Genomic DNA, 14227 nt, shown 5'->3' on the forward strand with positions numbered 1-14227 from the left:
TTTTTTGCGCAAAAAGTCTATGAGAGGTTAAAGGGGCTACCTTCCTCTTTTCTTTGCTTTCTGTTTCCAGTTCCTTCAAAGACCGCCAAGCCGCCTGAGGAACCGATGAAAGTTGAGAACATCCAGCTGTCCAATTCTTTTAATTACAATATGCTCCAGCATCTTGGCCAGTTCCCTCCCCTCATGCCCAACAAGCAGATCGTGGAATCCAACAGCAACAGCCAGCCCAGCTCTGGCGCGAACAAGCCGGCCATGTCTTACGCAAGTGCTCTGAGGGCACCACCAAAGCCCAAAGCGCCCCCCGAGCAGGCAAAAAAGAATAGCGACCCTTTGTCTTTGTTTCAGGAACTTAGTCTAGGTAGTTCATCAGGTAGCAATGGCTTTTACTCCTATTTTAAATAATCAGAATATTTTTGTAGAGAACATTTTAATTTCTATTTGTGTCAGTAGACTTAAGATAGTTGGGGCTTCCTATGCAGTTGCCACCATTTCTCTTTGTTTATATTAGTAAATATATCTTGGTTTAATTGCTTTGCTGCTAGACTTGAAGCTAACCTTTTTAAATTATATTCCGTTCTCTCCCCCCCCCCCCACTGTGGGTCAGAAGTTTGAAAAATTTTCCCTAGAAAAACACACACTTAAAAAAAATAAAAAATGTAACATTATATATGTGTTGCATTAAAGCTAGCAGCTGAAAAGTTAACTGTGCAACTTAAAAAATATATATATAATTTTTTTTAAAAGAAGTTGTCTAAATTGTATTTAAAAAAGAATTGTAAGTAGCATTTACATTTATTCAATAACATTTAGCATACTATGCTGGGTTTCTGTACCAGAAATGGCCAGTTAATGTACAAATGTATGTTATGTCTGCTTAAATTGTTTTATTATTTTTTTAAAAATAAAGGTGCAGCATCTTATAATTACTTTCAGTTTTATCAACTTTCTGTGAAAGGATGCTGCATTCTAAAACTTTTATAGTTTTAGAACCTGTATGATGTGGTATAGTAATCTCCTTTGACTGTAGGATAAAGTGAAGACCTTCTTTGCAGACCCGCACACCACTGTTTTTAACTTTTCAGAGTAAAGCAGTGGTCGATTAAAAAAAAATAAAAATAAAAAAAAATCCTGCACATTTTATTTTTGGACAGGCTGCTAAATTTAGCTTGTTGGAAAGATTAATTTGATAGATTTTTTAAAAAAAGAATCATGAAATTACAAACCCTTTTTTTTTTTTTTTTGCTATGTTGGGTGCTTCGTAGTTTAATAACTATTAAAAAAAAATTGAGTGAATTTAGTAAAATATTTGGGTCCCCCTCCCAACTATGCATGTGTAAATGCTTGTAATCTGGTTTCTCCTACTCTTGGCTTCTCTAGTGGTATAAAGAATTGTGCCGCTTTTAAGTTTTTATTTCTCCTTCCCCCACCTCAGTAAAACCTTTTGGTACATTATTTGATGTTTACATTAAATGTGACATTATACAACGGATCTTCAGATATTTTGCTAACTGTTTTGTTTGAGGAACATCATTAAAGAAGATTTTTATGTTTGTCAAAGCTGTATCCAAATTAATCCAAAATTTTGGGGAGTCAAGTTGTGAGGGGGGGGGAGGGGGAGGACTTGTGAATCCATATGGTTGTTTTTATCTTTGTATGTTCTGCTGAGGTTTTCCACAATCTTGGTCTTTTACCACTATATATTGAAAGTGAAATCTATAAAGAATTATACAGCAATATGTAACAAAATTTTGGAGAAAAAAAAAACATTTTAGGGTAATGTTTACCTTTCAGGTTGTGGTCTTGTACACTGTTCATACTTTTGAAGTAAGGGATGTATCTTTTATAGCTTCTACAGAGGCCCTTGTCCTCCTTTACACTTGAAAAGATCTCTCTGATCGGGGACGTTAATTTTTATCAATATTTTAATTTATTTTAATTTCCCATCGTGAGACGCGAGAGTAATATTTTCAATAGTATCATTTTTAAAAGTGTGTTTCTCTTTGAGGTGGCACAGCTCCCCACAGCTTTGAAAACATTGGGATTGACCCAGAGCCTTTTTGCTGAGCTACTGTACTTGCTGCTGTATTCAATCTGATATTTGCTCTTGTTACAATCCATTTGTCCCTGTTGGGTTTTTTTTTTTGTAAATCGTTGTGGTGAAATCTCAGCTTGGTTTGAAATCAGTATCACCTTTCTTACTGATTTCAGGTAAGTCGGGATTTCACCGAAGAGATCTGCATACTGATTTAATGCATTGCAATATCTGAATGGTTACCGGGTTTGTGGTTCAGAAATGCAGGATAAAAGCTGCATGGCTATGTAACTTGTATTTCTTAACGTTATAGAAAAAAACAAAAAAGTGAAGGAGAATGTCCCTCCTCAATTTTGCTTCACAGTTTGAGCTCACGGTATCAGGAAGTTCCAGAGGCTAAGTTCTCTGCATCTTAAACAGAGCTTTCATCATTATCATTAGTATTTTTGGTCTGTTGAGTACTGCAGACAATGGCCCTAATGAAATTAGATTCATAATATCTCAGTTGGTATAAACCAGGGTTAGCCCCTCTGAAATAAATGACGCTATATCTGATGTCACCTCCTAAAGTTCTGAGTTCCAATCCTGCCCCTGGTTACTCATGGCAAATTCTATTGAAGGCAATGACATTTACCCACTTATAACCCAAGGCAGGAATGTTGTCTTTTTATCCCACTTAATGTGGACACACTAAAGAGTTGTTGGTGATACGTACAAAACCAGGGATAGGCAACCTGATGCACTCCAGATGTTTTGAACTGAATCCATCATCTTTGGCCGTACTAGGTGGGACTGATGGGAGTTGTATTCCAGAACATGTGGTGGTCCCAAGATGCCTACCCCTGTCGATGATGATAGCAGGTTAGTTAGAGCTCAAATGCACTCACTCAAGTCAGCACTATATCTTCAGGGTTTCAAAATCACACATTTATATAGAGTTTTATTATTCTGTTCACCTTACCTGAAATATTAAACTAATAAATTTTGCTTGTTCGTTTACTTCAATCTGTGAGTTAGCTGAGGAACAATTGTTGACATCTGATGGCCTCATTTTTAAACTGTCATACACTGGTATTTTCATCACAGCAACTTTCTAAAAACACATGCTTTATTTTTCTTTCTTTCTTTTATTTCACCCCCCACCCCAGCCTTATTGTTGTTAAACATTTGTTGGAAGCGTATTCCTGCGTTTGGAAGATTAATATTTTATCTTTTCAGACTCCAGAGATTAAAATGAGTAAGAGGCTACAAAATAAATCCATTTACTCTGCATCAGATTTTTTTTTTTTTTACAGATTGTGGATTTCGGTCAGACTTGGCATATACGGGGACCTTGGTGAGACTGATGTTTCCGAGTTGTTAAATACAGTTTTCTCCAGAGATTCAGAGCTATAGCAATTTCGAAAATAGAACTGGCTTTGCAGAGGTAGGAAAGCTCCAGACCATTCCAGTGCTCTGATATACTCAGATTGCTGGTGTTTAGTTTTACCACTGGACAAATTCTACTTAAAAGCATTCTCACTTATTTTAGTTCTTATGGAATTGCCAGTCTTTTGTCAGGAGTAGGCCATTAGTAAAGCCATACATGTTGTCAATTACTGTGAAATAAAATTTCTAACGATCCTGGTGTTTTTACAGTTTACAGCTCTTGTGTACTTAGATCTGTACCTAAGTACATAAAAGCTTATATAATTTTCATAGTCCCTTCTCCCCCTGCCCCCCCAGAAAGGAATAGTGCTTTCCACCATTATTTCATTTCACATTTTCAGAAACAAAATATACTAGTGTCATGGGAACGAGCATCTTTTATTTTAATAGGAGCATGCCATATATTGCTGCACTTAAAGAGAATTTTAGAATACATTAGTGGAACTACAAATGTAACCCACTTACGCTTGGTAATATTTAAAAGGAAAAGCTGCTGGTCAACATTATATTTGATACATTAGGTAAAGTAAGTATTTTTCTTCTTGCTGGAGAATTCATTTTTCAGGAAGCATCTTGAAGGGTTTCTGATGTTACGGCAATTTAACTTATCAGTCTCATTTAATTGCATTATGGTATTGGATAAATCCTAGATCCTCAGTCTCTATTTTATTTCTTCTTCCATGCCTAGAAGCCATTTTACTATTAGTTATTATAATTTTCCCTTGGTTCATCTGATCGGCCAGCTACCCTGATTCTGCCACCTACTCTATATTAATAGACCTGATCCTGCCCCAATCTTCATATGCTACTGCATCATATTTGTCACTGAGAATCCCAGTGCAGGATCTGCCTGAGTGACTGGTGATCTCTGTATTAAATGTCCACCATAGGTCTCCTGTTCTTCCTGATGGACACCCCAAATTTAGCACAAAGACCCACTTCTCACATCATTATTTTTGCTAAATAAGTGCATTTGTGTGAGAAGAGGTCTTATGAGAGCCAATGATAAAAGAAACAAAAAATTGAGGTTTTGTTTGTTATACTTGTCCAAACCTTCCTCTTGAAGAAATCCAAACTTCCAAAGTTATAGCTGGTTTTCATTCTAATATTTAATGGTTATAACACCCAAATATTCCTGCCTCCTTCACCTTTAGCATTTGTTTACACAATCTGTCCATCTTCCCGAATTCCTCCAGGAAAATTATCAGTGTTCAAACACCCCTACCTATGACTCTTCTGTCTGCCTGTCTTCCAGCTCATGTTATGCTCAACACTACCAGACTGAGTTACTGCACCAGAGCCTCAAATCTTAAACCCCCCCCCCCCATAATGCTATGAGGACAGAGCTGATGTGGCTTGTTCTATTTGATCAAAATCTGATCCTTAGCAAATTGCAACGTTTACTAGACAAATACGAATTAGACAAGTTACATTTGGGAACATCTGTCTTTTTTGTAGACTTGCAGCCCAAGCATTTTGTACTCAAGTTTCCTTGTCACGAAGACCCCAAAAGTAGCTTAAAATGTGGATTTGTGAGGATTTGTGCTAACAGTTCTGACTCTAGTAGTGTATCCCTCACAAGGTGTGTTTGTGTATTTGATTACGTGGTGAAAAATAAGGTTTACTGGCATTGCACTGCAGTTTTAAGTGGAGCTGCTTGTCTTGCTGCTCCAAGATAATGCAAAATGGTTTCTCTTAGGATTCAGCTTTAAATTAAATGTGAAGGATAAAGTATGTGTGGTGAAGATTGTATCCAATGAAGTATTCCTATTAAAATAGGACTTTCCACCTGCACAACAGGACTTCTTTTCTCCCCTCTCACAGAACTGCTCTGGAGGGTTGAGGGAACACCCAGAACAGTTTGGAGGGTGGGGATGGGGGAATAGAGAAAGAATGAGAGAAAAAGAAAAAGCCCTGTTGCACAGGCAATTTCATTGGAGTCAACTCATGGTGAATTCTGAATCTGCTTCCTGTCTCGTCCATATCAGTAGAAATGTTAGGCAGGCCATCTTCTCGGAGTGGGCATTGTATTTCTCTCCCGATGTAAGATTGAATATCCTTCCAATTATATTCTATTAGTCTTTGCTGCAGGTATTTACCCCCTTCTTTCTTGCAGTATGCATACTACCTACTTAGCTATTGACATTGATTTTGACAGCAGCCATTAGTCTGAGATGTGGAGTTGCTCATACGTCCATTTTGTTTTGTTTTTTTGTTTTGTTTTGCTTATGCTCTGATACACTGTGGTGTAACACCACATGACGTCATCATAAATCTCTTTCAACCTATTCTTTATTATATATTTTTCTAGATACCTCCCCCCCCCCCACCGCCATGCAGTATGTCACTGCCAGATGCCCTGCTCAAGTCTAATAAGTAAATTCTTTGTTTTCCTATAGTGCACTCTGGGCTTTAAAACCCAGTATTAAATAATAAACCCTCTTTAATCTACACACTAAAAACAAAAAAGTTCTACCTTCAAGGCCAGCCTTAGCTAAAACTGAGGTAATGTTTAACAGCATATAGAGATGGAGATGGGAGGCTGAGGGGGTGGGGAAAATCCATCTTGCTTTTGGAAGCAAATACATTGCCTCATGGTTAGGCTGGTCACTTTTGCCTTTAGTAAATGCAGTCATCGTATAAAAGCCATTTGAGAATTAAGTAAAGAAGTAACCGGGAGGCTCATTTGCAAGACAACAGCCCAGTTTAAGCAACCGGCAGGCTTTAAGGTGATCACCTGACGGCTGCTGAAGGATTTAGCCAGCATAGCCTATGTACTCAGCCATGATTGTGGCTTCAAAGGAGCATATATTGGTTGGAGCAGGACATGTATATGTTCTATATGGAAGCACCACGTAATGGGTACTGCCATACATTCCTCACCAGGTTTGAGCTCATCACCCATTCCTACAGGTGATTGTAGGGTGAAATGGAACGTCTGGGAGCACATATCTTCATCCTGCTGGAAATGTTGGATGCAGATGTTGGCACAAGCATCTCTCAAAACTCCTGAAGCACCTCTGCGAAGTGCATGTGCCTGCAATTCTGTCATGACATGGAAATGGGAGGGAAGCTACCATGAAAGATACCAGCTAGCTCAGGTTTTTTTGTGTGTGCAACAGTCTCTAGATTGGACTATGCAACACATGCAGACCCTGCTTGTTTTTGTTCTATATCAGCACAGCTAACTAAAAACCCTCAGTCTGGAAGAAGCTACCTTTCGGTTGGGTCTCCTGTGCATTTCTCGAGAGAAATACACCATTGCCCTTGTATTTCTTACCTAGCCCTTGCTAATCTGTATCCCATTCACACGGTAGTGGCCCTGCAATCCAGAGTCTCCGTTTGGGTCCCTGGCTCCATTCTTGCCCTCATAATACTCCCGAGAGGACAACAGCTGATGCTCATTACCTGCTTCATTTGCTGCCACTGGCAAAATGCTGCCACCCACAAACTGTTAAAGTAGCCCTGACATGGGGAACCTGAGTCCCTCCAGATGTGGTTGGGCTCCAACCTCCGTCAGCCCCAGCCAGCATGACCAGTTCTCAGGGATGATGGTAGTTGCCATTCAACAACATCTGGACGCCTATAGGTTCACTACTGCAGTTACGGCCAGGTATTTAGGACAAGCTAATGAGAAGATTTTTGTGTGCGGCCACAATGTACGATTATGCCAATTTAAACCCCGTTGATTTTAATGAGAGAATGGTGTACCTGAGGCTCTGTAACTGGGGTGCCATTGTGGTTCTGTGGATAAATTCCCCTTTAATGTGGGTCTGTTAGTAAAAGGGAGTTAGAAAAACGATCTCTTTTGAATACAGATTATCTCCAATTTAATCCCATTCTCTGAGAGGCAAGATAAATACTACCCTCGGTGAAATAACTGAGGTGGTTGTGTTGCAAATGATACTCAACGTGGCTTACTTTAGCAAAGAAAATGGCCTTATATTAAAAAGTTAGTGCTATCTAGTATTAGCGGAAACCTCAGACGTAGCTCAGAAGAGTTGCAAAGCACCAATAATGTTCTAAACCTTTCAGAACACAAATTGCATTAACTGTCCACCAGTGGTCCAGACTGCTAAATCCAGAAGGTGCTTTTGAAATGGTTTCACCAAGTTTTGTTTTTCTTTTTTTGCGATTCCTTGTAAACTGCGTGGAGGACTGGGTCTTACAGTATCTTCAAGTGTAATGATTGTCTTGGTGCACTCTTTATTTTTAAAGATTAATGGTAACACAAAAATGTATTTTACTGCTACATTTAAAATGTATTTATAATAAAAATGCCTTTTTAATAAATAATATTGAAATTTACCAGTGCATCATGTTTGCTGTACATGCTGATGGATTGTCTCAGAAAAAACTCCCAGCGATAATACATGTTGTTTGAATTGAGACCTAAATATTTGTGGGGAGATGATTTTTTTTTTGCTGTTTGCTTTTAAGTGGAAGAAGAGGCAAAGTGAAGCTATGTTTTCAAGCAGTCGGTCCAGCTGTTCTCTGTTAAGAGAGGTCTGATCAACCTCTGGGGTGTTCACAATAAAATAAACCCATTTCATGCATCTTTCAACATGGCACTGACATGCAGCTTAAGAACCATGCCTTAACATCTGCTCTAGTACTTAATAATGTTACAAGCATTCGCTTCACTGCCAAGAAGCATATCACAGCTGTTAAACAGAACTGTATATAGGCACTCCCAAATAGCATTGACTACAAATTGTGCAGAGGTCCCCGAACCCATTGCTTTTTCTTCCGTGACTTAGAAGGGCATCTGTTTCACTGAGTACTGCTTGTCTAAGTATAGATCAGCCTGATGGGAACAATAATGTTCTGGTTCTGCTGTGCCCTGTGCCATATCCCTGTCTATGGCAGGCCTGGGAACAAAATAATTGCATGTTGAGCAATGGGAGAAGGTGGGGTGGCCAAGTGTAGGAGCCAAGGACAGAGCTAAACCAGTTTTAGTTTGGTTCCCATCCTCCTCCTGGTTGTGCAAGGGCAACAACAGGTTAAGGAGGCACCTGAGAGCCAGTGCTACTCCCCTGGACTGGATATACAGTAAGAAGGCAGGAGAAGCAGATACTGTGTGAGGGCAGACTTAAGATTGCAGTGCCCCGTTTGTTTTAATAGATCAGCCATCACGGCTAAGAAGTGAGTGACTCTTAAAGCCCTAAATGGCCTTGGTCCTATATACCTGACAGAGCGTCTCCACCCCCATCGTTCAGCCCAGACACTGAGGTCCAGCGCCGAGGGCACACTGGCGGCTCCCTCACTGTGAGAAGTGAAGTTACAGGGAACCAGACAGAGGGCTTACTCGGTAGTGGTGCTCACCCTGTGGAATGCCCTCCCATCAGATGTCAGGGCAATAAACAACTGTCTTTTAAAAGACATCTGAAGGCTGCGCTGTTTAGGGAAGTTTTTAATGTTTAATGCTGTATTGTGTTTTAATATTTGGTTGGGAGCTACCCAGAGTGCCCGGGGAAACCCAGTCAGATGGGCGGGGTATAAATGGTATATTATTATTAATAATAACAATAAAGATAATGTTTGGAGCGATGGTGGCAATGAAATTTTGTGGTTCACCTCAAGGATGATCCTTCTGTGTGGGTATGGACAGGAGCAGCCAAGCAGTCATTAGGAATATCCTAAAGGAACGGCTGTTCTTTGTTGTGTATGGGAGATGAGCATGAATTTCTCAATAAGATAATTGCTTTGGGTAGGCCTAATTCTCATTTATTTGGAGGAAATTGCTCCTCCACATAGCCATTTTGAATGATACATGTCCCCTCTCCAAGGAAGCCTTACTGTTTTCCCCCTTAACATTTTGAGCACAGACTTTCCCGGTTCAGCATGGCCACATTTAACCTGGATGATGTGAGATGGGGAAGCTGAACGAAGAACAAGGAAGTATGCCAGATTTTGTGCGCCTTAGTCTTGGGACAGAATAGTGCCTCTTAAAGGGGGTAAGCCTGAAATTCCTTATTGCTAAACCTTTATTCTAGCTGATGTAGAGCAATAATAAAATAATAAAATAGAAAGTAATAAAATAGAATCAACACACACACTACATTGTCATAGGCAGAAGGGCAACAATAACTAGTCTGGGGATGGATAGGTGTAAGTAGAACAATCTGTGGCAAGTGTAGTTTAAGTTGAAGTTACAGGGAACCAGGCATAGGGCCTTCTCGGTAGTGGCGCCCACCCTGTGGAACGCCCTCCCATCAGATGCTAAGGAACTAAACAAATACAGTGGTACCTTGGGTTACATATGCTTCAGATTACATACGCTTCAGGTTACAGACTGTTAACCCAGAAATAGTACCTCGGGTGAAGAACTTTGCTTCAGGATGAGAACAGAAATCATGCTCCGGTGGTGCGGCGGCAGCAGGAGGCCCCATTAGCTAAAGTGGTGCTTCAGATTAAGAACAGTTTCAGGTTAAGAACGGACCTCCAGAACAAATTAAGTACTTAACCCGAGGTACCACTGTATCTGACATTTAGAAGATACCTGAAGGCAACCCTGTATTTGGAAAATTTTAATGTCTAATGTTTCACCATTTTTATGTGCTGTAAGCTGCACAGAGTGGCTGGGGAAACCCAGCCAGATGGGCGGGGTATAAATAATAAAATTATTATTATTATCATCATTATTATAATAATAATAATTATAATGGCCTGTTGAACTGAGAGATGAAAGATGCTGAGAACTACTTCACACAATTCTGTTTTCAAAGGGTATCCTGATCAAATGCTTTATGTGTACATGTACACACATGACAAATGTATTTGCAAACATAGCTTTCCCTGTTTCTCACCTGTGAGTTGGGATTGGGCTTGGCCTCCCTGACAAGTGTGCATTGGTAGCAAAAGCAGATTTGCCGGTATATAAAAATATAAAAGTTTTCCTGATAGATCTCTGTGATGGTTCCGTGTACCTCGCTGGAGGGACAAAGTATCAGAGTCACCAAAAGTAAAACTGGCCAAAGCACATGACTGATCACATGACTGGAGCAGTCATTAAAAAGGACTACATTAGCAACTACGAGAGGGAAAGGCGTGGAATTTTTGCAGCACACAATTCAAGTACGTAATATGCTCTGAGATACCACTACATTGCCATTAGAATTTCTCTCCTCACCTCATTCTTTTGCCTGCAAACAGCTGTACTTAAGAAATTCTCAGTGTTCAAGTGATTTTAAAATTAGACCCGACCGCAACCAAAGGCTGCATAGATATTCAGTCAACATGTTCATTAGTTCTTATTTTTAGTGCCCCAGCATGCCTTGGGCATACAAAGAAGTCTATCTAGTAGTGTTGTCTGTCAGATACTAAGAGTTGCTGTCCTATAAGGTGTATAATTGTGCTAGTTGAGACGATTAATTTCCCGTTCAAGGAAACCAAATCCCATATGGAATTTTAGTAAGCAGTTGTTGGCTGATGGAAATCAATAAGGAGGGCTAGGCAAAAAGGGCAGAGTCCATTGATATACATGGGGTCTTGCTATCCACCATTTTCTCAACCAATACAAAACAATAGATGCTTCCTACATTCTCATAATTTTTGAGCTGCTACAGCTTTTACTCAAACTTGTTGGCAACTTCATCATCATCATCTGTTTATCTGTATGCCACTTTCCCACAAAATCATGCCCAAAATGGCTCACAACATCTCAAGTGAGCAATTAACTATAACAGTAGACTCCCAGCTGCCATTTCCTTGCTTTCTCCCCCAAAATTTTCTTTATGTTTACCCCCCATATCTGCAGCAGTTTTAAGTATTGCGTGTTGGGAATTTTGAAGGCTCGCATCCTCATTCTCTTTCCCCGACTTTCTTTTCTCTATTCAGTAATTTCTCTTAAACTTCAAAATGTGAGCTGTCTCATTCCTTCCTCTGAAGTAGCCAAGGTCTACTACGGAACAGGCGAAGTTACTAGAGCAGTATGTGAGATGATAGGAGTTTATATCTACATCAGGGGTGAGGGATCTCCAGCGTGCGAGCCAAATTTGGCCCACCAGGCCTCTGCATTTGACCAGTGAGACTGTTCCCCCAATTCACACCCATCTTGCCCACGTCCGACAGATAGGGACATAGCTGGATTGAACTCCCTGGGCATCAGCAGATGGGTAGGGAATTCAGTCCTGTTTGGTTTGGATGCTTGAGTGAGTTCCCCACAGGGAACTGGCAGCAGCACTGAACCCTATAGAAAGCTGGATTGAACTTCCTGCAAATCAGCTGATGCACAAGGAGTTCCGCCCTCCTTGGCTATTGCCCCCCCCCCACAGGCCAACTTTTACAAATGTGCAAGACCACCTGCCTGTTAAGTCACCTGGCATCACCATGCAGACCCTCCAAGTACAGTGGTACCTCTGGTTATGAACTTAATTCGTTCTGGAGGTCCGTTCTTAACCTGAAACCGTTCTTAACCCGAGGTACCACTTTAGCTAATGGGGCCTCCCGCTGCTGCCGCACCACCGACACACGATTTCTGTTCTCATCCTGAGGTAAAGTTCTTAACCCGAGGTACTACTTCTGGGTTAGCGGAGTCTGTACCCGAAGTGTTGGTAACCTGAGGTGTTGGTAACCCAAGGTACCACTGTATCCCTATTTTCCAGGGACAATCCCAGATTTACAGAAGCAGTCCTGGTTTCTGATTTGATCTTGGAATGTCCCACGCTTCCTTAAAAGGTAAAGTTAAAGGGACCCCTGACCATTAGGTCCAGTTGTGGCCGACTGGGGTTGCGGCACTCACATCGCTTTATTGGCCGAGGGAGCCGGCGTACAGCTGGTCATGTGGCCAGCATGACTAAGCTGCTTCTGGCGAACTAGAGCAGCGCACGGAAACACCGTTTACTTTCCCACTGGAGTGGTACCTATTTATCTACTTGCACTTTGAGGTGCTGTCGAACTGCTAGGTTGGCAGGAGCAGGGACCGAGCAACGGGAGCTCACCTTGTCGCGGGGATTCAAACCGCCGACCTTCTGATTGGCAAGTCCTAGGCTCTGTGGTTTAACCTACAGCGCCACCTGCGTCCCTTCCGCTTTTCCTTAGGACATCCATATTTCCATCAGAGAATACGGTAGGATGTCCTTACTTTCATCAGAGAAATGTTGGAGGGTTTGAAGTTATGTGACCCATGAGCCAAGGAGGTAAATAACTATACAACCTTTCGAACACTATATGACCTTTAGAAGACAAGGCATCCCTGTATAGGAAAGTTTTTTTTAAAACAAGTTTTATTATATTTTTCTATATGTTGGAAGCTGCCCAGAGTGGCTGGGGTGACCCAGTCAGATGGGAGGGGTATAGATAATAGGGACCTTCCCATGTCATAATAATCTTATTATCATCATTGGAGAAATGTTGGAGGGTATGCATCATGTATACTCTACATTGAATCTCTCTTTAAAGTACTAAATCCAAGCCAAGATAGTTGCTTAGAAAAATATAGGCAGAGAGGAACAAACACACAACCTTCTTTTACCTCAGTTGACATAGCTATACTAATGAAAATGAAGTGTGACACAATTTGAAGTTGGGCAGAGACGCAACATATAAATGACTATATGCATATATTGACTATGTCAGAATCTCTGGTTTTCTGCCAGGACAAGTGATAGGTGGACATTAGGGAACCCACTTTAAATTGGATTTCATATTGCATACAGCCACTGAGCTTCTAGCTAAAGATACCTTTTAGGGAAAGTTTTGTGTCTCTCTCAATCAAGTCAGGATAAATGTTCAGCTTCCATATAATTAGATATAGTAGCAATTAAATTAAATTTCCAACAGTATAAATAGATATGTGCGAAAAATCCCTTTACAAATTGTGACAGGCAGCTTCGTTATGTCGTGAGGTAGCCTTTGGGAAAATGAGGAAAGCAGCTAAGCCTGATAAAGGATTGTTGAATATTGCTGTTTGTAGAAGTTGTGTGGCCCAGTAGAACAATGGTAGGGCTCAGATTTAGAAACCTCTTTACTAACGTCCCAACCTTTACATTTACTTATTAAAACTATTTCCATACCACTATTCATGTAAACATCACAAGGTGGTAGTAGTGATGCAGACCTTCCAAGTGTCCCTATTTTCTAGAGACATCCTTGATTTAGAGAAACCGTCCCAGTTTCTAATTTGATCCTGGAATGTCCCGCTTTTCCTTAGGACGTTCCTATTTTCATTGGAGAAATGCTATGGAGTTTTCTGACCCCCAAGCCGTCTAAAGGCAATCCTGTATATGGAAGTTTTTTTTAAAAAATGTTTTATATTTTTATGTATGTTGGAAGCTGCCCAGAGTGGCTGGGGCAACCCAGTAAAATGTGTGAGGTATATATAGTAAAATTATCATTATGGAATGGGACGTCCCTATGTTCATCGGAGAAATGTTGGAGGATATGGTGATGTACAAAAAAGTCAGTAATATTACCTCAACATTTAGTTACTGAAAAAAACAAAGCAGCCAACATTAGGCCAAAGCAGATATATTATTAGGTTAAACTGGCATTAATATCCATCAAAGGCCTGAGGGAATACATTATTTATTTTTTAGCAGACGCTGAAATGTGATCCAAGTTGGTGCCTGCCTTAACTCAATGGAGTGGCCATTTTGACAAGGGCACCACTACTGAAAAGGCCCTCCACTGCATTACCACCAAACAGTTCTCTCGGGGCAGTAAGACAACCAGGAAGGCCTCACTGGAAAACCTTGGTGATTGGGTAGGTCAATATGGAGGAAAGTTCTCCCTCAGATAGCTTGCACCTAAATTGTTTGGGACTTT

General features: G+C 40.6%; 1 protein-coding gene across 4 annotated transcripts in view; it reads left to right on the plus strand.

Moving 5' to 3' along the window:
- Positions 1–7768, plus strand: part of HELZ (helicase with zinc finger) — a 116880-nt gene extending 109112 nt beyond the window's left edge. For all 4 annotated transcript variants that reach the window (XM_081899512.1, XM_081899514.1, XM_081899513.1 and 1 more), the window contains one exon: positions 71–7768. In XM_081899512.1, coding sequence (XP_081755638.1) covers positions 71–402 — 332 coding nt within the window. In that variant the 3' untranslated portion in view covers positions 403–7768. The remainder of the gene's footprint in view (positions 1–70) is intronic.
- The last annotated feature ends 6459 nt before the right edge of the window (positions 7769–14227 follow it).

The sequence above is a fragment of the Podarcis melisellensis genome (assembly GCF_964234715.1).
Source record: "Podarcis melisellensis genome assembly, chromosome: 2".
NCBI classification, from domain to species: domain Eukaryota; kingdom Metazoa; phylum Chordata; class Lepidosauria; order Squamata; family Lacertidae; genus Podarcis; species Podarcis melisellensis.